The 25,799-nt window shown below is 41.0% G+C and overlaps 1 protein-coding gene across 2 annotated transcripts in view; it reads right to left on the bottom strand.

Moving 5' to 3' along the window:
- The window catches only part of heatr6 (HEAT repeat containing 6), a 57,185-nt gene that overhangs the window by 11,357 nt on the left and 20,029 nt on the right, over positions 1 to 25,799 (bottom strand). For both annotated transcript variants that reach the window (XM_020530646.2, XM_048612741.1), the window contains 12 exons: positions 23,181 to 23,282; positions 22,094 to 22,234; positions 18,182 to 18,471; positions 16,628 to 16,805; positions 14,656 to 14,862; positions 11,548 to 11,647; positions 9,944 to 10,305; positions 8,460 to 8,582; positions 5,785 to 5,871; positions 4,357 to 4,491; positions 2,497 to 2,619; positions 213 to 337 (listed from right to left, as the gene is read on the bottom strand). In XM_020530646.2, coding sequence (XP_020386235.2) covers positions 213 to 337; positions 2,497 to 2,619; positions 4,357 to 4,491; positions 5,785 to 5,871; positions 8,460 to 8,582; positions 9,944 to 10,305; positions 11,548 to 11,647; positions 14,656 to 14,862; positions 16,628 to 16,805; positions 18,182 to 18,471; positions 22,094 to 22,234; positions 23,181 to 23,282 — 1,973 coding nt within the window. The remainder of the gene's footprint in view (positions 1 to 212; positions 338 to 2,496; positions 2,620 to 4,356; positions 4,492 to 5,784; positions 5,872 to 8,459; positions 8,583 to 9,943; positions 10,306 to 11,547; positions 11,648 to 14,655; positions 14,863 to 16,627; positions 16,806 to 18,181; positions 18,472 to 22,093; positions 22,235 to 23,180; positions 23,283 to 25,799) is intronic.

The following is a 25,799-nucleotide window of genomic DNA, read 5'->3' as shown; positions in this document are numbered from 1 at the left end:
TCATATTTTGTTTTGTAACGTTCCTGTGAAGTACTTTGGGACATTTTATTATGTAAAAGGTGCTACACAAGTTGTTGTAGTTATCTATGGCAGCTTCAATATACTGTCATCGTGCCAAGGCTTTAATTCTAGTTCATTAACAAAACTCAGCAAGCCATGCCAACTCAGTACACTTAAAAGGATGTAAACATAAGGGAACCACAGAAACATACATGTTAGCAATTAAGGTGTCTGTGAGATTGCCCAGTGACCAGGCTGCCTTGGTACGAACGTTCAGGGATTTGTCATCCAAGGAAGTCAGGATGGCATTCGCAGTGTCAGCCACAAACATCACATCCTGTTGTGTGAAGAAAGAAAGTGGAATATAAGTGCTCCTTAAGGCAAATATGAAGGAATTTCAAGCTAATAAACCAATACAAATAAAAATGCAACAATTTCATTTTAAACAACGAATCTACTGCCATACTGAATTTATGCCTCTTCTATTACAATTCCAAACTCAGAAAGTGTACTTGTAGATATTGTCCAACCAACCTGATCAGAGATTTTACAACATATCTCTGAAGTAGGCATACTTGCATAATTTTACTAATTGGAAAATCAGCTAGCTTTGTTTCGTCTGTTATAAGGACTGCCACTGCATGTCAATTTGTGCTTATTAATAGATATATTTATATTAGGGATTAGCCACGCCCCAGATAGTAACACTCTCTCCTTTGGGTGTGAAAATTGTAGCTTCAAGTTCCACAAGCACAGAAGTCAGGCTAACACTTCAGGGCTTCCTGCCTGTGGGAGTGCCATGCTTGTAGAGAGTCTGCTCTGTTCAATTAAATGTTAAACAGAGGCTCCAGCTTCCCTTTGAAACAAATAGGCTCCACAGCGCTATTGTGCAGAAGAGCTGAAGAACTCTCCTTAACATAGTATCCTGGCATACATTTATCCCTCAACCAGTAAGGTTAAAACAATTACCTGTTCATTAATACAGAGCCATTGTGGAATCTTGTCGTTCATTAGCTATCACTCACTTAAGTGCTGTATGCAATTCCCACCTGCAAGTTCCCCTCTGAGCCATACACCATCCTGATTTGGAACTATATTGCCGTTCCTTCACAATCACCATATCAATATCCTGGAACTCCCTTCCAAACAGCAGTTTGGATGTCCCTACACCTCAAGGACTGCAGCAATTCAAGAAGGTGACTCACCACCACGTTCTCAATAACAAGTAGGGATGGGCAATAAATACTGACTTAGCCTGAGATGTCCACATTGCATCAATGAACTTTAGAAGATATAGAAATGCAAGTTCTTTCTTCATTTCCTAGAAACTCAAATTCACCAGAAATTGAGGTAAGGTTAAGAAATAATTTTCTGTGGAGAAGAAGGGAAAATTTCATCCTATCCAAAGCAAAATTTAATAGGTATGAGAAAAATTGTCCACCCTACTGCACCATTTGTTCCCTCCAATAACTTCCAACAGCAAACTTTCAGCGTGAGTTAGTCGAAGTCTATTTCTACAACCTTGTGCAACACTTTACAACCTCACCCATCAATGCCAGCCATGTGGAAAAGTGCTTTGTCCATTGATTATGGAGTTTCCACAGAAAAGGTTAAGATAGACAAAAGGAGCCAGCGATAAGTCTTCAACAAGAGTACGGAAAAGGAATTACAATGAAACAAAAACTGGCAAGAATCTTATTTCATGTTATCAGGGGCAAAGAGGAATTCAGAGGCCAAGAATTTATGCAGATTAATGATTTAATTTCAGCCTTAATGAGGCGCTGCTCCCTGCTCAGCGGGTCATAATAGAAACTGCATCATACAGGAGGCAAGAAATAGATCAAATGCAGAAAACTCATCAGGCCATAAACTACATAATTGTAGCAACATACATACATAAAACTTAAGTAAAATAGTATCTATACTTGCAAAGACCTGTGTAGTTCTTTATAATTCCCATTACAACACCTGCATGTGTGTAAGAAGCACTAACAGTTTCACAATAACTGTATAAAAACACACTTTAAAATTTAGTAAATGTATGCGACAAGGGGTGTGGATTGTACAACGGGCAGGGGATGCTTAACAGAAATATTTTATTAGTCCAGGGTTAGATGTTGGTCACAGATGGCCAGACATCAGCAGGCATTTTATATAGAATTCCTTTGTGTTCCTAGCCCTGCTCATTTATCAAGTACTCAAGTGTATTTTTTAAAAAATTTCTCTACCCCAATTTTCTCCCCTTTTCTTGAATGGGTACAGTTCCATTGGTCGCCACTATTCTTTCACTCATGCAGTTATTATTAATGCGAGCATCTCAGTAGTTACATTTCCTTTGTCTTTAAGTTTGTGAAGCACCAAATATCAGCAACGAGAGATGATTTTATACCCTTCGGTGCCATATGGACACACAGTCTATCACCAAGTCATGACAAAATCTCTATAGCTAGTAAAGCAGGCTGTGCAACTAACAGTATAACTATAAGATGTACTGACCTGTCGGAGCGAGGGGAAGAGGATGTAAACACCCAGGGCTCGCACGGCAGCTGCCTTGACCAGAGGATGTTCACTGTGATTGAGCCCGAGCAACATGGTTATGCACAGAATCTGCTTTTCATTCTAACAAGACAATTCCATTACATTAATGTTAACATCCACAGGTAAACAGCTCATTTAGATACAACGCTTACACTCATCTATAAACTCTAATTTCTTCATTAATCCCTTTCGGCTACTAAATTCTCTCTTCTCGTTTCACAGTAAGATAACCAATGTTCTCTTCTCTGGAGGTACTGAGGAATGCTGGGGTAACAACCACACAGACTGCCAGCTCACTAACACCCCACCCAAGTGGTTATTCCACATGTGGGATTCTAGACAATCAGTTCAAAAATGATCTTCAACCAAAGACAGACTTCTCATGTGAAGACAATTCTGATCTTCCTCCACCAGCAACAAGAACTAGCTTGTCATCAGAGAGAGACCAGGAATGTAAGCTCTTAGTTTCCCTCTCCGGTGCATGTGTCAATGGTTAATTATTGTGTGCTAATGAGGTGCTGCCAATTTGGATAGTAAAAAGGCTAAGTGTGAAACTGGTATCCCTCAACATATGTTGCAATGTCAAACTGAATAGTACTCATTTATACTTCATTCTATTGTCTACCCATTTTAATTTTGCATGTACCCATGATTGTATTCATAGTTCTTCCATTTCTCATCTCGCCAAGTTGCTGCGTCCCAGAAACCAGGGCCTATGAGTAAAATGCTCCCATTTTATTGCTATGTCCCTCTGGAAATGGACACTGCAACACAAATGATTACTGGTAACCAAGTATAGAATAACAGTCTAGCAATTTGCCTGAGTTTTCCCAAAATAGTACAATAATTTTCATTTCCAATTTTCCAGCCTTCATCCATTTTATTTGAAATGTGTAGCAGGATTGGTGTGGATAAAATGTTTCCCCTGGCTGGTAAGTCTAGAAGCAGGGGTCACAGTTTCAGAATAAGGGGTAGGCCACTGAAGACTGAGATGAGGAGGAATTTCCTCAATTAGAGGGTGGTGAATCTTTGGAATTATCAACCCCCAAACGACTATGGAAGCTCAATCAATGAACATGCTCAAGATTTAGAAACTGATAAATTTTTCGATATTGAGGACATCAACCGTGGGGATAGTTGAGAAAAAGTGGCACAAAGCTGGATCATCAGCCATGATGTTTGAATGCTGAAGCTGGCTCAAGGAGCTGAATGGTCTACTGTATCCTACTGGCTCCCGTTCCTATGTTTCTAAACTTAGTTAAGTGGGCAAAGGTAATGGGTATCTGAGCAATCACCTAAGTCATCGACAATTCATCCAGCCATGTTGCCAATAGGGTTAAAATGAATTTGATGCTTTGGGAGGATAGAAGAATCATTTGGGCACAGAAGCTAAGTCTTGCTCTTGTAAACAAGGCTCTCCATTCATGTCCCTCTCCAGGGTTTGAAACAATAACCTATTCCGTGCAGAACTGAATAAGTGCCACATGGTCATAAATCGTTTAAATGAGGCCTCAAAGTGCTCGCACTGCTGGTGCGGGTTTAAGAATAACAGTCAGTCCTCAATCAACTCCACCAAATACACATTACCTCATTCATTCATCTCTTGTCCTGTGCAAAACAGCTACTGTATTTACTTTCCTAACAACATTCACTGCATTTCAGATCATTTTACATTTTGGAGAGGTGTGTTGACAATATACATTCCATATGATTTTTTTCCCCCAATAAGACATACAATAAAGCTTTACCCTGTTATAACAAGGCCTAAGGACAGCAAGAAAAGAAATATAGTTAACTGTATTTCTCAGTCATTCTTACTGGAAGACTGTTAAAAGCCTCTGGTAAAATTGAAGAAATTGCATCACAAGTGCTGGTCTGGAGCGTAGGATGTTCATCATTCTGTAATGCTCCTGGCAAAGGACCATTCAACATTCTGGACCAGAAGGTCACAACCTGCATTGAAAGAGATGATCCCACCTCAGTATACAAAATAGACCCAGACAGGAAGAACTTGTGCTGAACAGTCTGATGAACACAGCAGAGTTGGAAACCACAGTTAGTGAGCACATACCCGCTGTAAATGCTTCAATTGAAGAGGCGTGATCATTACATAGCTCTGATCCTAAGTTGTTCAGATTCTGTTCATGGACCAATAATGTCATGTGCTCTTTTGCTTTTTCAAAAAAACAATCAGATTCTACAAGAAAGTAGTTGCTGTGGTCTTACCAGGCTATAGGATTGCTTTTTCATTATTTACTCATGGGACCTGGGCATTGCTACCTGGCCAGGATTTATTGCCTGTCCACAGCTGCCCATGAACTGAATGACTTGTTAGGCCATTTCAGAGGGTAGTTGAGAGTCAGCCACAATACTGTGCATTCTCGAGTAACATGTAGTCCAGACCAGGTGAGGATGGCAGGGTTCCTTCCCTGAAGGATATAAATGACTGCTGGTTTAACCATGAGTCCTTCGTGCTAACTTCAGCCAATGTGGGAACCAAATCCAAACTATTGGCATCACTCTGCATCATAAACCAACAGTCCAACCAACTGAGCTAAACCGATCTGACAAAAAAAATCTCAGCTTTGTTCTCAATTCACCCTGTGTGGCATGTTGACATTGAGAGGTCAGCCATGCCGTTTTAGAGCAGCAGATGGGAATTGCTCACAGAGGGTAACATTACTGGAGGCAGGCCCATCCTAGGCTAATCAGGCAGAAACTGTTTGAAAATAAATATTTAGTTCAATCCATGTTCGCTGCTGAGGTAGATGATCTAAGATAGCCATCGAGGGGCTGCAATTGGCAGGAGCAGTTTAGAAAAAGGAAATTCAACCAGAAAACTCAACACTGATGAGTACTGAATGGACGTAGCCATCCTTGAAAGGATCAGACACAGGAGGATGAGAAACAATCATATACTATCCTCTGAATAATATGCTGATCCTGAGGGCCTGGATCTCATGGACCGTTCCCCGATGAACAGGAGTCAGTACGTAACTGGGGAGATAACTGGTTCAGAAAATCCATGTTGTGGGATAGCACCACCATAAAGAAAAGATAAAATTATTTGATAAAAATACATGTTAGCTGATTCCAATTTATACTAACTCTCTATTAAATTGTCACAGCAAATTATGAAGACAAATTGACAGCAGCCGTTCAAAGAGCAGCAAATTATATCAATTATGAAATAAGCACTTATCCAAAGCAAAAACCGAACTAGTGAGAGAGAAGGTAATAACATACCTGGTTGACAAGCACCCTGTCACTGAGGGGTGTGGGAGAGTCCAGCTTATGTTGCTGGACAATCCCTGAGCCTATTTCCTCCAACAGCTGAAAAAAAAACACAACATTTATCAGAAAGTTGCATGTTGCCATGAGGCAGGATTAGATGTCTGGATATGGTCCTCGCTGCAGGAGGAGCTGCAGTGTGGTGGAGACAGGATCAGAGGGAAACAGACGGGGACACACTGAAGAAAGAGTGCATAATGTCCCTTCAAGGTGGTCCTTTTACTCTCTAATTTTCTCTCTGCAATCTTGAGGGTAATAATTCACCAGTGTGCAGTTAATGAGCAGTGGTCATTCTCCAATGCTTCTCCATGGTAATCCTCCACATTTAGTCTTGACATCTAGGTAAGAAGAACAGCAAAACTGGCTGCAGCACAGCACACTTCCAAGAGAATGATCAAATCAAAACAGAATTCCTCCAATCTTTATCGCCATACACCACTGCAATCCTTTATCTGTTTCAAGTATTTCTTTTTAAAATTGCAGCAGTGCTCAAATATTAGCACTAGGCTGACAGATACTCCATAGACACATACTGCTCTTCACTATTGGTCTTGGTAAGAAAGTGAACATTTTAACGTCATAATGTACATGTTGGGCAGGAGTTAAAGTTGCATTAACTTCAAATTGATATTGGTGAGGGAGCTTGGTACACTGGAAGCTGCTTTTAAATTTCTACCTCCAAGTCAAAATATTTGGGCATAAAAATACTGCCTGACTAACTACACTGGACACATCAAAATCTGAACTATGAAGGGCATAATACTTTATAGCTAAAGACTGCAGAAGAGAAGAGGCACCTTCTTCAAAGCCAAGAATGTGGATTATTAGCTTAGCTAGACCAGGAATGTACCATGTCTCACCATTAATCTGTTTTTGGTAAATTAACCTCAACCAGAACAGCCAGGGGAGCAACAATTGGCAACAGGAACTCTGGTCCAGGAACAAGACAATGAATTAAATCAAGCAGTGGCTCAACACCACTCCAGTTGGAAAATATATCTGGTGAAGACAATGTCAGATGTGTCGGAGATTTCTTCATAGTCGAAATGGCCAGCATCTAGGGTTATGCAGAGGCAGTGGCCAATATATGAGGCATTGACATTAAAAAGTGGAATAGTGTCCGCCAGATAGCAACGGAAAAAAATGGGAGGAGAAAAGTTAAAAATTGGCTAGTTCCATTCAGGTTATATTTCCATGCTCCTATTTCTAATCTACATTATGCCATGAGTCACAGAACACAGAACTGTACAACACAGGAACAGGCCCTTCGGCCCACAATGTTGTGCCGAACATGACACCAAATTAAACTAATCTCTTCTGCCTGTCCTTGATCCATATCCCTCCATTCCTTGCATTTTCATGTGCTTATCTACAAGTCCCTTGAATGCCCCTATTGTATCTGCCTCCACCACCACCCCTGGCAACACATCCCAGACTCCTACCACTTTCTGTATAAAAACTTGCCCATCACATTTCCTTGAACTCCCCCCCCCCAAATTAAATATATGTCCCATGGTATTACACATTTCAACTCTGGGAAAAAGATTCTGATCTCTTCTGCATCTCATAATTTTATAGACTTCTATCAATTCTCTCCTCAGCCTCTGCCGCTCCAGAGAAACCCTCAGGTTGTTTACTATCCTCTCCTTATTGCTCATACCCTCTAATCAGGCAGCATCCTGGTAAACCTCTTTTGCACCCTCTCCAAAGCCTCCACATCCTTCCTGTAATGTGACGACCAAAATTGGACACAATACTCTTAAGTGTGGCCTAACCAAAGTCTTATAAAGCTGCAACATGACATCCTGACTCTTGCACTCAATTCCCCGACCAATAAAGCCAAGCATGCCATATGCTTCTTTACCACCCTATCTACTTGCATGGCCACTTTCAGGAAGCTATGGACTTGAACCCAAAGATCCCTCTGTACATCAATGTTGTTCAGGGTCCTGGCATTAACTGTATACTTTTCCTTAACATTTGATCTCCCAAAGTGCAGCACCTCACATTTACCTGGATTAAACTCGATTTACCATTTCTCCGCCCATATCTGCAACTGGTCTATGTCCTGCTGTATCCTTTGACAACCTTCTCCACCGATCTTTGTTTCAGTACAAATAAGGCATGGAGCTGAAGCACTGTGTGCCAGCAAAAAGAAAAAACTACTGGGATGAAAGCCATGTGCTGCCTATAAGAAATCTACATGAAATGAAAATTAACGAGATCCCTAACAGTTTGAAGTGGGCAATCGCATTACACAAAGCAACTGCTAATTCATGCAAAGAGGCCACAAAGAGGTTTAACGTTGGAAACACAAACTTGGAGTGGACACATTTTGTCGGGACGTCTGACCAGTAAATATCTAAAACTAATGCCTGCTTCTGAACAGAAAGTGACGCAACCTCTGTGAAATCCTCAGTGATATATGGGGAGAAACAACGCAAATAGCCTTTTGTTTTAAAGCTGTTTCTCATTGGATTTCTGCCAAAAATTGCAGCAGTAGATGGGGAGAACTCCTACAGAAGTTCCAGGTAAGTGTTTCATTTCCTAACTCTCATCATCCCTCACCCTTGTTAAGGACAAAAAGCACCCAAAGAAAACGGCAAACCCGACTTTAGTGTTCTCCTTACCCTGGCTCCATGCAGTTGAATAGATGGATCTGGCTCCTCCATACATTTACAAGCTACTTCTCCCAACTCCAGCAAATTGGTCTGTGCCATTGTGAAATACCCTTTGACAAGCAACGCCAATACCTAGAGGACGTATGAGCATAAAATTGAGGAGAAATTGGTCAAATCCCATTCATAACTCCACCTGCCTTTAAAAACGGCACAATGCACTCAGTGACACTTGGGAAACAACAACGGTTGTGTTACGAAAACAGAAATTGCTAGAGAAACTCAGCTGATCTGGCAGTATCTGTGGAGAGAAAAACAGAGTTAACAGTTCGAGTCCAGTGAACATTCTTCAGAACTGACAGCATCCAGGAAAAGAAGTGGTGTTCATCTTGATGACAGGAGCTGGAGCAAAAAGGAGTAAACTGATAGGTAGAGACAGAGCCGAAGAGAGAAAGGGGAGAAGTTAGGCAGAGAAAAGGATTTCTGATAATGAGCCAGGGAAGAAGGAAAGCTAGTTTGGTGACAACAGGGACTAGAAGAGGGTGAAAATGGGTTACCTGTGCTGAAAGCAACCTACGTCATGCGAGGACCTGGGGTGTGAGAGTGTGTAAAAAAACATGGAAGGTGGTGTTCAGGCTCTAAAATTATTGAACTTGATATTGAGTCCTGACGTCTGTGAGGTCCCCAGGTGGAAAATAAGATGCTGTTCCTCCAGTTTGTGCCGAGTGTCGGTGATACACTGCAGCAGGCCCAAGGTAGAGATGTTGGCCAGGGTGATGCATTGAAGTGGCAGGCAACTGGAAGTTCGGGGTCATTTTTATGCTGCGTTATCTTTGCCAGATTGCATTTTAGACTTTACTGCCAAAAAGGCAGATAATACTAATATTTGATGGAAAGATGACCTAACCAGTGCCAAAAAGTTTGTTCTCTTAAAAAGAAGCAATGCGACTGAAATCATCAATTTTCAGCCACATCATGGAACAGATTAACAGAACAGCTTCACTCAACTCCATAGAGCAGCACTTTTACAAATTAAGAAATTCAAGATAACTGGATGGCTCAATCTCAGTGCATAACCCCACCCTTTCAACCACCAACTAGAGAATAAACTGTCACAATCCTGATATTTTACACAGGCACTAAATACATTGGCTGGTAGATTGTTTGCACTTTGAATCTTTAATAGCAGAGTAGCTACTTCAGTGAAGTGCATGATTAATAATCTTGAAGGAAGACTGAAATGCAGCCTCTTCAACACTCCAGTATGAATGAGATATCAAGATAACTTCCAAGAACTCAAGTTTAGGAAACCTTCCCACCGAAGTGCCAGTGAAAACTTAGGAGCAGATCTTTAGTCTTTCCCTTCAGCAGAAAGTCAATGAGCCAGACAGACTAATATGAGGAGAAAGTAAACAAAGACTAAACAAGCAATAAATACTTTAGACTTAAAATAAAAGCCAGTTCTGTTTGAAATGAACCAAGAGGTAAGACTATACCTGTAGTGCTTCTACTCGCACTGGAGAGGGCTCATACATGCTACTTGCTGCCCCTGTATTGGTGTCACTGTCTGAATATGGCTCCTGTTTTGGTAATGTGATGATGGAAATGCACAACTGAATCAACCAACAGAGCTCGAATGGTGGACTTTCCGAATTCTCCTTCTCTCCATCACGGGTTCCTGTTTGTTGGGGTTTTCGCCAAGACTCTGAGTCACTCAGGCGGTAGGGTGTTCCTGAGCCACTGTTTGAGAGGCCTGAAGAGCTAGGCTGCTGTAAGAGCAGCTGTACCTCAGGAAGTGGCGCCTGCACAGAAATGATTGCTCCCAGTAAAGTCAAACTGCACACACGCACATTGACATCTGAAGTTTGAAGAAATAGATGGCATGTTAGTCATTGGGATTTAAAATATTGATTTCAATCAGTTTTCCAAAATTAGAGTCAGAATCAAGACTGATGTCTGATTGTAGAACTGAAACTGCCTGATATACAAATACTAACTTTGTCAGTGTCAATTCCATGCTGGCTTGGTTAAGTTATGTTCTATGATATATCAGTGGGTAAAGGAACAACTTAGTGGCGTATTGATCCATCCAGACAGGTAGGTTTCAAATCAAGTCTCTCATTCTTCTCATAAGACACCAACATTAACAGAGAAGATCACCTAACCATTATTTCAACCACAGGATGGTACAGAACATTAAGATAGCAAGAAAGATATCACAAAATCCAAACTGTCAGTGAGAAGTACGTATGCTAATTTGTAATGATGGGCTGGGTGATTGGGGTCTACATTTATTCCTTTTGTCTGTTGGTGTAATAGCATTTTCCCAAGTCAGGGACAGTTGGTTCAGTGTAGGTTCATGACCTGGTTTTCAGGTTGCCTTGCTGTTTCTAAATGAACCAGATACTGTTCAGTCTGCCTTTTCTCCCATCCTTGTTTCCAAGGATTGGGCCACTGATTTCCACTGTATTGGTCCATGCATATAGGCAAAGTACCGCAGTGACTTGCCATTTCCTTCTGCACTACAACTGACCTGGAAACTCTCCTATTCGTACTGCCTGCCATAGGCATTGTGGAAATTACAGTGACAATCAACCTGTATGGGCCACAATCCGAACTCCTCTCATGGCCAATAAGTCCTGGCATGGGACCCAAACATAAACCTTCTGGCCCAAAGATACAGATGTTTTAACTGTGCCACAAGGACCCCAATGCAGATACTAAAAGGATGTTTAAAAACTTCCGAACTTCCAAAGAATTCCCACTCATGCCCAGGGAACATAGAAAAACACAGATATAAGCTAAAAGTCTTCTTAGTTCCACATCTGATCCACTAGCTTTTTCCTTATCTGCCTCTCCGCTCAACCTATAGTTCACCTGCACAACTCTTGTCTGCCTCTCCCACATTACAGAAGTAAACGACCTTCAAAAGTACTCAACTGGCTGAGAAGTACTTTGTGATAACTGAAGCTTCTGGAATGCACTATATAATCAAAAGTTTTATTCCATTTTTCCTGCTTACCTCTGTGCCTCTACTTCTTGACCCAAAACCAACACTTGATATCTACTAGTAAACAAACAAATAAATTGATACACAAACCTTTGCGGCGGTTGTAGGGTTTAATCTGGTTCCAAACACGGGTAAGGAGTCCTGGTTTGAGGCGATTGTATGGCACATTGGTTACCAGATTAGCAAGGCACTGATTCAACAACAGAAAACAAAATGAAAGCATTAATCATAAGGGCCTTGTCTAAATATTTGATCTAACAGTTGGCACCTCCAGTAATTTGGCAATCTCATAACTTCATTGAATCCAAGATTGTGCCACCATGTCCTGGACCTAAATATGAACCCACATCTATTGACGGAGCTCAGCAGACGCCTGCTGAGGTATCATTTAAATATCACTGTATGCCAAACAAAAACACAATACTACCAAGTAAATGAGGAAGAATAATTCTAGGCGGTGATAAACCAGGCGTGGTTATCCAATGAAGTAAAGAGTGGTATCAAATTGAAAGAAAAACATACAATGCAATAAAAATTAGCAATTAGGACTGTAGGAAGTTGTAAAAATGACAAAAGATGACCAAATGAAAAAGTGGGATGCGACAATACTATCACTTTAAAAGGTTGTATTGTCCTGGGTCTTTTTTTTGATGAGATGTTGTAAAGGCAGAGGTGCCGAGTAGTTAACTAGAACCACGACAGTAAGCAACTTCTGAGGCCGTGGGTTTTTTTTTAAAAACAGCTTGAATGGGTATGACCAATGACAACAGATCAGGATTTCCGGGCTTTGTCTTTTAAGCAGTCAAACTGTTTGGAGTCTCAAAAGAGTTGGAAGCTTCAGCGAATGATTCCTAGCTGCTACTTTCTCTGAAATTTCTCTTGATGCTCTTACCTCCTGGATTGGAGAACTGCATGTAAAAATCTGTATCTGAACTTGCCTTCTTGCCAAGGGGTATGTTTATGAGATATTACTATATTGGAACAGTTAATTAGTAATAGGTACGGTATCTATTAGTTGGTTAAGTTTTCCAATAGTTAAGTTATTCTAAATTCCTCTTTCTTTTGTTTGTATTTTAACTATAACATTTAAATAAATTGTGTTTTGCTTAACATTGAGTTGTTTGGCCAGTCGCATCACATGTGGAACACGCACTTCACATCTTCCTTTAGAAGAAGAAACAGTTAGGGCTTCCTTCTTAAAACATTTTGGGGGAGTCTGCTCTGGTCCATAACAGGGAGGAAATGAACTATAAGCTTTCTCCAGTAAGCAATATAAAAATTCACTGTAAGAGCTTCTTTAAATTTACAAAAAAAGTAAGAGAGAGGCAAAAGTGAACACAGGCCCCTTAGAGAATGAGGCCAGAGAAATTTAAATGGAGAACCTGGAAATGGCAGAAGAGTTGAATAAATACTTTGCATCAGCCTTCACCATGGAAAATACCAAATAAAATTCCAAAAATGCTAAATCAAGGGAGTTTCCTTGACCCAATGAGTTGCAACCCTGAATACTAAAGGAAATAGCTTCACAGATAGTAGATGCACTGGCTGTAATCTTCCAAGAATCCTTAGATTCTGAAGAAGTCCCAGATGATTGGAAAACTGCCAGTATAACACCATTTTTCAAAAAGGGAAACAGAAACAGGTAACTTAAGGCCAGTTAGCTTAACTGGGAGATATGGCACATAATGATATTTTATCTCGGTGGTAGTATTAAAATTCCTGAGGACACAGCAAGGAGGATAATTAAAAGGGTAACAATAGATGTAACATATTCAGATTTCCAAAAGGCATTCAATAAGGCACCACATACAAGGCCACTTAATAAGTACATGGTGTTGAGAGTAGTTTATTAGCCTGGATAGAGGATTGGCCAACTAAAAGAAGACAGAGTTAGGATAAAGGAGGCATTTTCACAGCAGCACCTTGTAACAAGTAGAGGTATCAATGCTGGGGCCATAATAAGATATATAAGACTTGGATGAAGGAAGTTAATGTAACTTTGGTATTTTGTGGATGACAAAGAAATTAGTGGAAAGGCAAGTGGTAAGGGTGATGCAATGAGTCTGTGGAAGGATATAAACAGGATAAGTGAGTAAGTAAACACTTGACTAATGAAATATAAAGTGGAGCAATTAGAGGTTATGCACTACAGCAGGAAGAATAGAGCTGAGTATTGTTTAATTGGAGAAAGATTACAGAAGCCTGCAGCACAGAGGGACCTGGATGTCTTCGTGCATGAATTACAAAAAGCTAGTATACAAGTTCAGAGGGTAATAGGGAAAGCAAATGGAATGCTAGCCATTATTTTAAAGGAGATGGAGTATAAAAATAGGGAAGTCTTGTTAAAACTATACAAGGCACTAATTAGATCCACCTAGAATATGGCGAATAGTGTTGGTCTCTTTATATAGGGAAATATATGGGAAAGGTATACTGGCACTAAAGGCAATTCAAAGAAGATTGAGTAGATTGATCCCAGGTATGAAAAGATTACATTATGAAGTGAAGTTGAGTAGGTTCTGTCCCTATTCATTGGAGTTTAGTAGAATGAGAGGTGACCTTAATGAACATACAAGATTCTTAGGTGGCTCAACAGGGCTGAAGCAGAGAGGTTGAGTTCGTTTATGGGATAGTCTAGGACCAGAGGGTATAATCCCAGAGTAAAGCGTTGCCACAAGACATAGATGAGAAGGAAATTCTTTTCTTTGAGGGTAGTAGATCTGTGGAATTCTTTACTCCAATGAGCTGTCAAGGCTGGGATATTAAGAAGAACCAACACTGAGATAGATTTTTGATTAATCAGGGAATCAAGGAAAGACAGCAAAGTGGAACTGAGGATTATCAGATCAGCCATGATTTAATTGAATGGTGAAGCAGACTTGATGAGCCAAATGGCCTGCTTCTGCTCTTAGTCTTATGGTCTCATGTCCTTAAATCAGTGGATGTCCACTGACTGGATGTGCAGTTGTCAACATCTTGACAAGGCTCTGTCATGCTGATGTATACTGGACCAAAACAAAGACAATGGCCCATGACAGTAGATAAAATTTGTTCTTTCCCACAAAAGGGTTTCTTAAAACTACATGATCCAAATGAAAGAGAAGAAATATTCATCAACTTGGGGGTTTATGAAGTCAAGTGCTGAAAGATAATTAATGACCAAGTGCTCCTGGTATGAAAGGAATGGATCCGCTTTACCTTGATTATCTGGGTGAGTGTCTGTGGGGAGGATTCTGCCACTAGGGCAATCAGCAGGCATCTATGAAGCTCCCTGATGTTAGAAGCCAAGGTTGCAGAGAAGGGTGTGAAAGCTCTCCGATGATCATTGGTGTCCTCTGCGACAGATAGGAACTGCTTAGATCCTTCCAAGATGGCCGATAGGACTTGGAGAGCACCAGCACGGACCTGACACACATAAAACAGTAGCACAGGAGCTCATAAATTATTTTACAACATCCAAGCTTTTACCTGCTGTCTATATTGAAATGAAACATTTAACATCAGGGGCCACATATAAAAAGAACAGGTCAGAGGTTTGGAATAGAGCAACAAATAACTCATCTCCTGACTCCCCAAAGTCTGTCCACTATCTACAAGGTACAAGTCAGAATTGTGATGGAGTACTCCCCACTTGCCTGGCTGGGGCAGCTCTAACAACACTCAAGAAGCTTGACACCAGTCAGGACAAAGCAGTTCACTTGATTGACACCATGTCCACAAGAATCCACTCCCTCCACCACAGATGCTTAGTAACAGCAGTGTACTATCCACGAGATGCACTGCAGAAACTCACCAAGGATCCTTAGACAGCACCTTCCAAACCCACGACCACTTCCATCTAGAAGCACAAGGGCAGCAGATATGTGGAAAAACCACCACCTGCAAGTTCCCCTCCAAGTCACTCACCATCCTGACTTGGAAATATGTCACTGTTCTTTCACTATCATTGAGTCAAAATCCTGAAATTCTCTCCCTAAAGGCTATGTACAGCACATGGACCACAACAGTTCAAGAAGGCAGTTCACCAGCATCTTCTCTTTTCATTAAGTTTATTTTCTTTCTTTAATATGATATCATGGAAGAACTGTTATTCTGAACTTTTTATTTCTTTATTTTTCTCATTTATTACTATGACTTTGCACTTTTGAAGATCTGTAATTTTTATTCTTCTCTTTTTTAATTCTTTTTTCCACTGAGAATTTGTACTCAAGAATCTGTACCTAGGTACCTAAGACAGCACTGCAAGTGGCAACTTGTAAACTTTTCACTGTACTCATGTGAGTCCATGTGACAATAAAGCTAATTCAATTCAAAGGCAATTAAGGATGGGCAATAAATGTTGGCAGCCAACAATACCCACGTCCCATGAGTGAATATAAAAAAAAATTTCCTTTTTGAGCTTCATGGGATATGACCACTGGTGGTGACAGCTGACCCCTTTTTGTCCTTGAGAAAATGGTGGCAAATTGCCTTCTTGAGCTGCTGCAGTCCACCAGGTGTAAGGATATGCATAGAGCTGTTATAAAGGGAGTTCCAGGATTTTGATCCAGCAACAATGGAAAAAAAACAGCAATTCCAAGTCATTTCCGTGGGTTGAATCACCACTGTCACCAAGTTATATCTACATCAACTTGCTCTGATTTTCTGATTTGGGAGTTCTCCAACAATAAAGAAACAACGCTAAGTTAACTGATCTCAAATTTAAACATACACAAAATTCTAAGAGGACAAACCAGCATGTAAGAAATGTCAAGCACAACAAGGACTACACTGCCCTTGAGGGTCAAATTATCAGGGATCAGGAAACACAAATTGGAAATCTGACATTATGGATGAATGGTTTGCATGTACCAAACAGGTCGTGAAGGTTTCAGGATTCGTCCTTGATTTGTCCTGAATTAATTGAACTCAGAGTGGTAGTAGCAGCATGCCCTCGCTGGAAGAGAAAAATCAGTCAAGGTTCCCACTCTTGATCAGTATCCAGTGATCTCCAACTTGGGCCTCAGACCAGCACAGCAAGATGAATACTCCCTCATTGTTCTTTAAATCTTGGTATCTAACTTTAGATAGGGTTCAAACAACAGGATGTAAAGGCAATCCAGAGATGAAGAAAGTAAATCGCAAAGCATCTCATAATTCTGTTCAGCAAATGAATATGCAAATCCCTTACCTTTGGTGATGGATCTTTCAAAGCAATTGTCATCAAGGAGACAGCTTGTGGGCTTCCAATGCCAGGGGCATCTGCAATGAATGAAGACCAGTAGCCATACAGAACTTTCTTCTCTAATGACTTTATGGTTGAAAGGAAGCAGGACAAAGCTCCCTGGCGAACTTTTGCTTGCAGTGATCTATAATCAGAAAAGGGAAACTGTAGGGATACATTTATTTCATTTCCTCCATTCCATTATTTCCTCGCCTGAAGATGTGTGTGATGCTGGAAACTCCAAAGAGTATACGATGAGAATTCAGATATACAATGCACTGAATTATATGCTACATACTTTTAGTTGGCATGGTTCCTGGTTAGGAAGGCAAAGTTGAAAAATGTTCCCACTGATCTTAATCATTAGCTTAGAGAGGCACAACAAGTTCAGCAGGAACCACCACACCTCAGTCAAGGCTGCAGTGCAAAGATTTTAGTTAGACAGACCACTATAGGGCATTTTATCCTAAATACTTGTAATTCTCAAGTTGTCACAGATTTCATGTAACAGAGCATTGTACACTTTCAATTCTGCCTAATAATTAGTCCCAGAAACTTTACACATCTTCAGCACCAATTCTAAAGAAGAGTTTATCAGAATAGAAACGTTAACATTTCTTTCTCTATGGATACTGCCAGCCCTGTTGAGCATGGCATCTTCTGAGTTTGCTTCGGATTTCTAACATCTGCAACATTCTGCTTTTCTCTGAATGTAATATTTGTTGCATAAGGGTCCAAAAGGGTTAACACCGAGGAGCGCCATAACACAACACACTATGTTGTTGTCATACGGGCTTGTGGGCAGAACAGTTTTGGATCTCAAAAGAGTAAGACTAACATCCAGGTCATGGAACCATAGAGTTATACAGCAAGGAAACAGGTCCTTTGGTTCAACTCAACCATGCTGACCAAGGTCCTTCTCATAGTCTCTGTAACAATGTCTATCATATCAGTGTAACCTCTAACTGATTGTTAACAAGCAATAAACCAGTTCTTGTCCAATACAGGAGCTTCTGCTAGTTAGACCAGGAAGTGGTCTTCCTCTACCAGGGAATACTAAGAAGGCCCTGTAGATCCCTACACTTAAACTGGACAGTAGCAGCAAACCCTACTTTTTTTTCTTTATTCATTCATGGGATGAAGGCCTTGCTGGCTAGGCAGCATTTATTGCCCATTCTTAATTGCCCAGAAGACAGTTAAGAGTCAACCATATTGCTGTGGGTCTGGAGTCACATGTAGGCCAGACCAGGTAAGGATGGCAGTTTCCTTCCCTAAAGGACATTAGTGAACCAGATGGGTTTTTCCAACAATCAACAATGGATTCATCGTTGGACTCTGTAATTCCAGATATTTATTGAATTCAAATCCCACCATCTGCTGTGGCGGGATTCGAACCCGGGTCCCCAGGATGTTGTCTGGGTCTCCGGATTAACAGTCCGGCAATAATACAACTAGGCCATCACCTCCCCTCAAGAAGAGATGAGGTGCAGACTCGGTTTCACTGCACAATGCAACACTCACCTCTGTCTGGTCTGGATTCCTCCCTCAGTGTCTGAATACTCAGAATCAGAGCTATTTATTTTTTTCCAGCTGGGATAGAAGGAATTTGAAAGATCTTTTCCATCTAAAGAAGGCACTGTCTTGTCAGAATAGTTTCGCCCTTGGAGGAGGTTAAAAGTTGAGTCACCTCCTCTTTGCCCCCCACTGTCTGCTCCTTGGAGTACTTCTTGCTGTGTTGTCTCCTTCTGCTCTTCCCTTTGATCCTCCAATTGTTCCTTCTTGTTTTTGGATCGAGATTTCTTTTTCTTATGCTTTTTTAGGAATATAAAATTAAAATGCATACTTTTAAAACGGAAGCCACACTTGCTGTGCCTAATTGATATACCTTTCTTAAATATATTTCCTAATCAAAACTCTACTTTTCAGCTGGAATTTAAAATCCCAGCTATGCTTTCGTCTCTGTTGGCATTTAGAAAATGAACTTCCCAAGCACAAATAAGCCTCTGTGCGGCCATTCCTAATCTAAATGGCCTGACAGTAAGGATCGGGAACCTGTTGAAGGCTACGAAATTTAAAGCATCCCTGATGTTAAGCGTACCACCTTTGGTGCTCACATTTTCAGTCGCCCACGCCCCAAACTTTGGACTACCCTCTCTACACCTCTCCATCACCTTGCTTTTCTCCTTTGGGAATGGTCCTCAAAACTCAGCTCTTAGTCATCTGACCTCATATTTCTTGGTATTATATTTTGTTTTATCATGCTCCTGTGAAAGCCTTAAGATGTTTTATTGTGCTAACAAGCTACTGTATATAAATATAAATTGTTTTTGTTGTTTATTGCTATTGTCATTGTTGTTGGCCTGCATCCTGTTTGCGAATCCATGTTGATTTTGCTCCCTCTCTCCAGCCTGGGCTTTTCAAAGTCAATTCTAGAGGACTCATTAACGACTTTGGATTGAGATCAAGTAACCAAACACAGATCAGGGAGATAGTAGGAACTGCCGATGCTGGTGTCTGAGATAGCAAGGAGGGTCCAGACCCGAAATGTCAGCTTTCCTGCTCCTCTGATGCTGCCTGGCCTGCTGTGTTCATCCAGCCTTACACCTTGTTATCACAGATCAGGGGTCATCCTGTTCTGTAGTATTCAGTTGAGTTCTTGTTGGTGCACTTACTCACTGAATCACTGGGGAGCTCTATCATCACCTCTGGAGAAAAATTACTGAGTAACAACTTTAGCTCTGATTTCACACTATATCTTTTGTCAGTTTAAACATGGTTTTCTGATTTAATATTACTTTTCATTCTGTACATCTTTTGCCAGACATGCTAAACAGTAGACACAATGGCTGCCAGTTCAGTAATCCCTTGTCCATCAAGAAATCCAATTCTGAATGAGATAATCAAAGCTGACAGCCCACAAACCTTCTAGTTTACAGCCATACTAATTTGAAAATGCTGGACCTCGTCTGATCTCAGAGAAGCTAAGCAGACTCAGGCCTGGTTCGTACTTGGTTGGGAAATTACCTGGGAATACCAGGAGCAGTCGGGTTTAGGGATTTCGTGGCATAGTGGTAGTGGCCCTACACTAGGGCCAGGAGGCCCAGGTTTAGGTCCCACCTGCTGCAGAAATGAGTAATAACATCTTCAAACAGGTTGATTAGAAACTATCTGCAATCATAGAATCGCAGGATGGAAGCAGGCCATTCAGCCCATCGAGTCCACACTGACCCTCTGAACAGCATCCCACCCCATCCCTGTAACCTTGCATCTCCCATGACTAATCTACCTAGCCTGCACATTCCTGGATACAATGGCCAACTTACCATGGCCAGTCAACCTAACCTGCATATCTTTGGACTGTAGGAGGAAACCAGAGCACCCAGAGGAAATGCACGCAGGCAGGGGGAGAATGTGCAAACTCCACATAGACAATCATCCAAGGCTGGAATTGAACTTGGGTCTTTGGCGCGGTGAGGCAGCAGTGCTAACCACTGGGCCACCGTGCCACCCCAAAGTTATATACATAATGAAACTGATGGATAGTTTAAATAAAGTGTCTCAATTTAGTTCAAGGGAACTGAAGAATTACTTCCTACATCAATATAAAGTAGACAGCACTGATACTCTTAATATGGGCTAGGGTCACATGCACCCCACTTGCGCTTCACCTTCTTAATGAAGAAGATTCAATGCTCTATTTCATCTCATCCTTCCAATTCTTGATGTCTGTCCTATCTGTATATTTTTCATAAGCCTGTGACCTTTCAAATTAATAAAGGTGGGTAGAGGAGAAGCCCCTTCCTCAAAAATTAAAACAGGCATGACATTAGTTGAAAATAAACAGGATTGAAACATGAGACGCTGCTCTCCATTTAAGGGCAACCATGACACCCATAAAACACCCTTCCCCACAGATTCCACATTTCAAACCAGGAGGTCAAAAAAAAACATTCAAGAGGGAGAAAAAAAGATACTTATGTAGCATCTTCTCACATTTCTCAGAAAAGCTTCAAAGTGCTTCACATACAACATATGACTTTAACGTGCAGTGCCAGATAATGCAGGCACACAGTGAGATGGGATAATCAGCACTGAAAGGTCTGATCGCTTGTCTCAGGTTCCACCCTCGTGCTTTAAAGCATCAACTGCACATTTCAGCTGTAATTTTAACTTTCAGTGACAGTATAAGAAGGGTAATATCATTTTAATCAGCCTCACAATCAATTCTTCACTCCATTCAAGTGAAAGGAATACAAAATTGACTTGTGTTTATAACAGGCAACCAATTCAACATTATCCATTATACACCATTGCCTGTAGCTAAAAGCAACACTCTTGATGTGTTACAGCTTAAATCATAGGGATCCAGTGCACCAGACACCACTTAGTGAGACATGAAGTTGTACAACACAGAAACAGACCCTTCAGTCCAACTTGGTCCATGCCGACCAGCAGATATCCCAAATTAACCTAGTCCCATTTGCCAGCATTTGGCCCGTATCCCTCTAAATCCATCCTATGCATATATCCATACAAGATGCCTTTTAAATGTTGTAATCATACCTGCCTCCACCACTTCCTCTGGTAGCTCATTCCATACATGCACCACCCTCTGTGTGAAAAAGTTGCTCCTTAGATTTAAAAGAGACCTATCTCCTGTCACCTTAAACCTATGCCTTCTACTTTCAGACTCCCCTACCCCAGGGAAAAGACCTTGTCTATTCACCCTATCCATGGCCCTTCATGATTTTATAAACATTTATAAAGTCACCCCTTAGCCTCCGATGTTCGAGGGAAAATAGCCCCAGCTTATTCAGACTCTCCCTATAGCTCAGACCTTCCAATCCTGGCAACATCCTTGTAAATATTTTCTGAACCTTTTCCAAGTTTCACAACATCTTTCCTCTACCAGGGAGACCAAAATTGAACGCAGTATTCCAAAATTGGCCTAACCAATATCCTGTACAGCCGCAACATGACCTTCTATAGCCTATACTCAATGCACTGACCAATAAAGGCAAGTTTACCAAATACCTTCTTCACTACCCTGTCTACCAGTGACTCCACTTTCAAGGAACTATGGACCTGCACTCCAAGGTCTCTTTGTTTGGCAACATACCACAGGACCTTACCATTAAGTGTATAGCTCCTGCCCTGATTTGCCCTAGCAAAATGTAGCATTTCTCGAGATTAAACTCCATCTGCCACTCCTCGGCCCATTGGCCCGTCTAATCAAGGTCCCAATGTACTCTGATGTAACCACCTTCACAGTCTTATACACCATAATTTTGGTGTCAAAATCAAACTTACTAACCATACCCCCATGTTCACATCCAAATTATTCATATAAATGATTTTGCTTACTCGAACAAAGATACCTCAAAATTTATGATGTCTTTCAACCTTAATCATATTATTGAGAAATGTTATTACCCCGACTTGCTTTGTAGAGTTTGTAGCACCTCCTAATTGCTCCTTTGTGGGTGAGCTACCTTCATACTGGGGAAGAGGAGCTGGGTAAAGAACAGCAGGAACGTCAATGTTCACACCCGGAAAACCATAGAACATATAGGTCTGCGATGAAAGAAACACAGGAAAAATAAGGTGTTTGGTTAAGCGATGCAGTAAATGCTGACTGCACCCTAGGCTAAACGTCACCTTGCCAACATTCAACAAATGGGTGGGGGTAAAATAGACTTTAGTGGCTCAATGAATAGATGCATCGTATGGTGTAACACTCACCAGTATAAACATAGACTGGAAGGGGCAACAGATAAGAAACCATGCTTCCATGTTCACAGACTCCTAACAGGCCAACACTTCCAAATGGATTGATTATAGGGATCCAACATATCCTGGGTCACTCCAATGTATCAGTTCCTTTATATTCATAGTCTTACTTAAGTTGCATAATTCAATAATTAGGTGTGCATAAACAACTTGTCAAGGCTCCTCCAGTAGCATCTTCCAAACCCACCACCACTACCACTAAGAAGGTAATGGTAAAGTTGCCACAGTCTGACCAAACCATGGGGTTGCTCTCTTACCAGAGAGAGATGACTGATGGTGGTTTAAACTTGATGGTCACCATGCCTCAGGTGAGGACAGAAGTTGAGAAGGAGAATCCTTCATGTTAACAAGGACAAGCGCAGCATATATGTGGAAACACCACCATCTGCAGGGGCCCCTCAAAGCCATTCACCATCCTGATTTGGAAATATTTCACTGTTTCTGCAGCACTGCTGGGTCAATTTCCTGGAAATCCCTCCCTTAATGGCATTGTGGGTCTACCTACAACAAATGGACTGCAGTGGTTCGAGAAAGTGCTCACCATCATCTTCTTAAAGGCAACTAAAAGGTGGGTGATACTTGCAAGAGATACCCACTTCCCATAAATGAATTTATTTATAAGTACTGGCCAGTAATCATTCTTCTCTAGATCTATGTATTGTTAACAGACTCAGTTCAACCAGAGTCAGTGAAGACAATGTTAAACTGTTGTTAATTTAGAATTACTTACCTTTAGAACTGCAAGGAGATTCCCCAGTTGATCGGTTTGTGTCAGATTAATTCTCCCTGCATTCAGAATGGAATGGATGCCCTTCAAAGCATTTTGCAACAACTGAAACAAGAGTGACACCAAGTCATCTATCTACCAAAGAATATGCAAATATCCTAATCTTCACTTAGAGACAAAAGTCTAAGTACAATGGTATAGTGAATTGATACATGAACACTTCATGCCAGGGCACTGGGAAACATATAGTCAGCGCTAACAGTGCTACATTCCCAACTATTAGCTGTGCTTTTGTGAAAGGTCAGGCACCACCCCAGTGAGGGCAGCACAAAATCAGAGCAAACATCACCATTCTGTCAATCTCCAGAAAGTGCCAGAGATCCAAGACTTGCAGAAGAAAACAAAACATGAGACTAATTCACAAAAATCCCCTGCTTAAGAAGTCTCAAAAGAAGTCCTTTCAAAGTCTCTTTAGTGGCTCAATGAATAGATGCATCGTATGGTGTAACACTCACCAGTATAAACATAGACTGGAAGGGGCAACAGATAAGAAACCATGCTTCCAGGTTCTGATCACGCTCCAATGGCCTCTCTTGGAGAATGCTCATACTATGGACATCAGACTTAGAAAAGATCAGACACAAGCAGCCTTTGACATCTTCCACTCTGTTTCAGAAGGTAGAATGGTGTAAACCAACGTCTCCATATTCATCTCTTCCAATTTCTAACTGTACACTGGAAATTCAGATCATAAAGTTTGTGGAGAATACTGGGCCTACTAAAGGCCATCATGAACTCTGCTAAGCTCCCCTTTCTTCAGTCTCAGCAGGAAGCACTGTCTGTTTATAGCTCAGTTGGTACCAGATGCCTTCAAATTTCTTCTTACAAGTTATTTTCTGTGCGACACACACTGAGATTTTCTCCACCTGTTTTCCTCTTAAGACTTAACTAACTAAGTTGTCTGGTGCAGCTCCACCCAATTGCTGCAAGCAAGTGATTTGTCAAATTTGACATGTGAACAGAAAATATTGATAACAGGATTGCAAATGGGTTCTTTGCAAACTGCATTCTGCTTAACAGGTTGCATGCACAATTATTAACAGTGAAGAACAACTTAACTGACTTTATGACTTGTAAGGTCTTGCTCACTTCTCACAAAAGTTACTTTTTCTGTCAATCACACACAGCCAAACTTTGTTTCATAACAAATTCTGTCATTGGAGTCCTTGTGCATATCAGTAACCACATGATACATTTTGGAACATTATTATACACTAGATGCTTTTCATCACATCATGGACACTTCTCTCAGTCGAAGGGAACAGAAACATTGTGACTGGATTACTGAAAAGAAACAAGTACAAAGCAAGGGAGTTAACTTAGAAAAGTACTGGCTGTTGAGACAGCAAATCTGAGACACTGTAATGCCAACTCATACCCATGCTGTCACATGGCGAACTCTGTCTGAGCAAAGCTATCATATCAAAACAATGAGCAGAGGGTCAGGTAACATGCCCACAGGAACACAAGTAATAATCACAGGTCCAGCCACATCCCAGCAGTTAGCTACGTGGTTTGCGTCAGTACCTATGAGCAGTTTGCAGCACTGGGAGTGTGCTAAGACAGCAGGGTTAACAAATAGTGTATTATTATTATATATCGTGTGAATAATGGCAAGAATCTTAACATTCATGCTGTGCTACTTGCCCAAGATGAATAGTAGCAGAATACAATACACAGCAAGCAATTCACGTTATTTTAATAGGAGCAGGAAGAGGACATTCAAATCCCCAAGCCTGATCCACCATTCAATAAAATCATGCCTGATCTGTTGTGTTCTGAATTCCATATTCCCATCTACCCATAACCTTTTATTTCCTTGCCTAACAAGAATCTGTCCACCTCTCTCAAAAATATCTGAATATTCCCAAGATGTCCCTCATTATCAATCATAATCTGGGCACCATGAGCTGTTTCTGACCATTAAATTGTGATTATCATGAAAGCAGAGACATGAGTTTTCATACTCTATGACACAAGGAAAGAAGAAAGGCTTCATGTAGGTATATGTAATATATACAGTGGCTTTCACAACCACAGGACAACCCAAAGTACTTTTCATCTCACAAAGTACTTTTAAAGTCTACTTGCTATTGTAATGCAGGAAATGAAGTGGCCATTTGGGCACACCAAAATCCCCCAAGCAGCAACAAACTATGGGACTGGATTCATTGTTTTACTTAGAATCATAGAGCTGTACAACATGGAAACAGACTCCTTGGTCCAACTCATCCATACCAACCAGATATCCTAAATTAATCTAGTCCCATTTGCCAGCAATTGGTCCATATCGCGCTAAATCCTTTCTATTTATATACCCATCCAAGTGCCTTTTAAATGCTATAATTGTACCAGCCTCTACCACTTCCTCTGGCAGCTCATTTCATACACACACCACACTCTGCGTGAAAAACTGATTGAGGAATAAAGGTTAGTCAGAGAGAATGCTTTTGCTCTTCCGTGAATCAGGCCATGAAATCTTTTACATTCACCTGAGAGGTCAATCAAAGTTGTATCAGAGATAGTAGGAACTGCAGATGCTGGAGAATCTGAGATAACAAG

The sequence above is a fragment of the Rhincodon typus genome, chromosome 26 (genome assembly GCF_021869965.1).
Source record: "Rhincodon typus isolate 14 chromosome 26, sRhiTyp1.1, whole genome shotgun sequence".
Classification (NCBI taxonomy): Eukaryota; Metazoa; Chordata; class Chondrichthyes; order Orectolobiformes; family Rhincodontidae; genus Rhincodon; species Rhincodon typus.
Note: the sequence above shows the minus strand (reverse complement) of the source record. Positions and strands in the feature narration are given on the sequence as shown.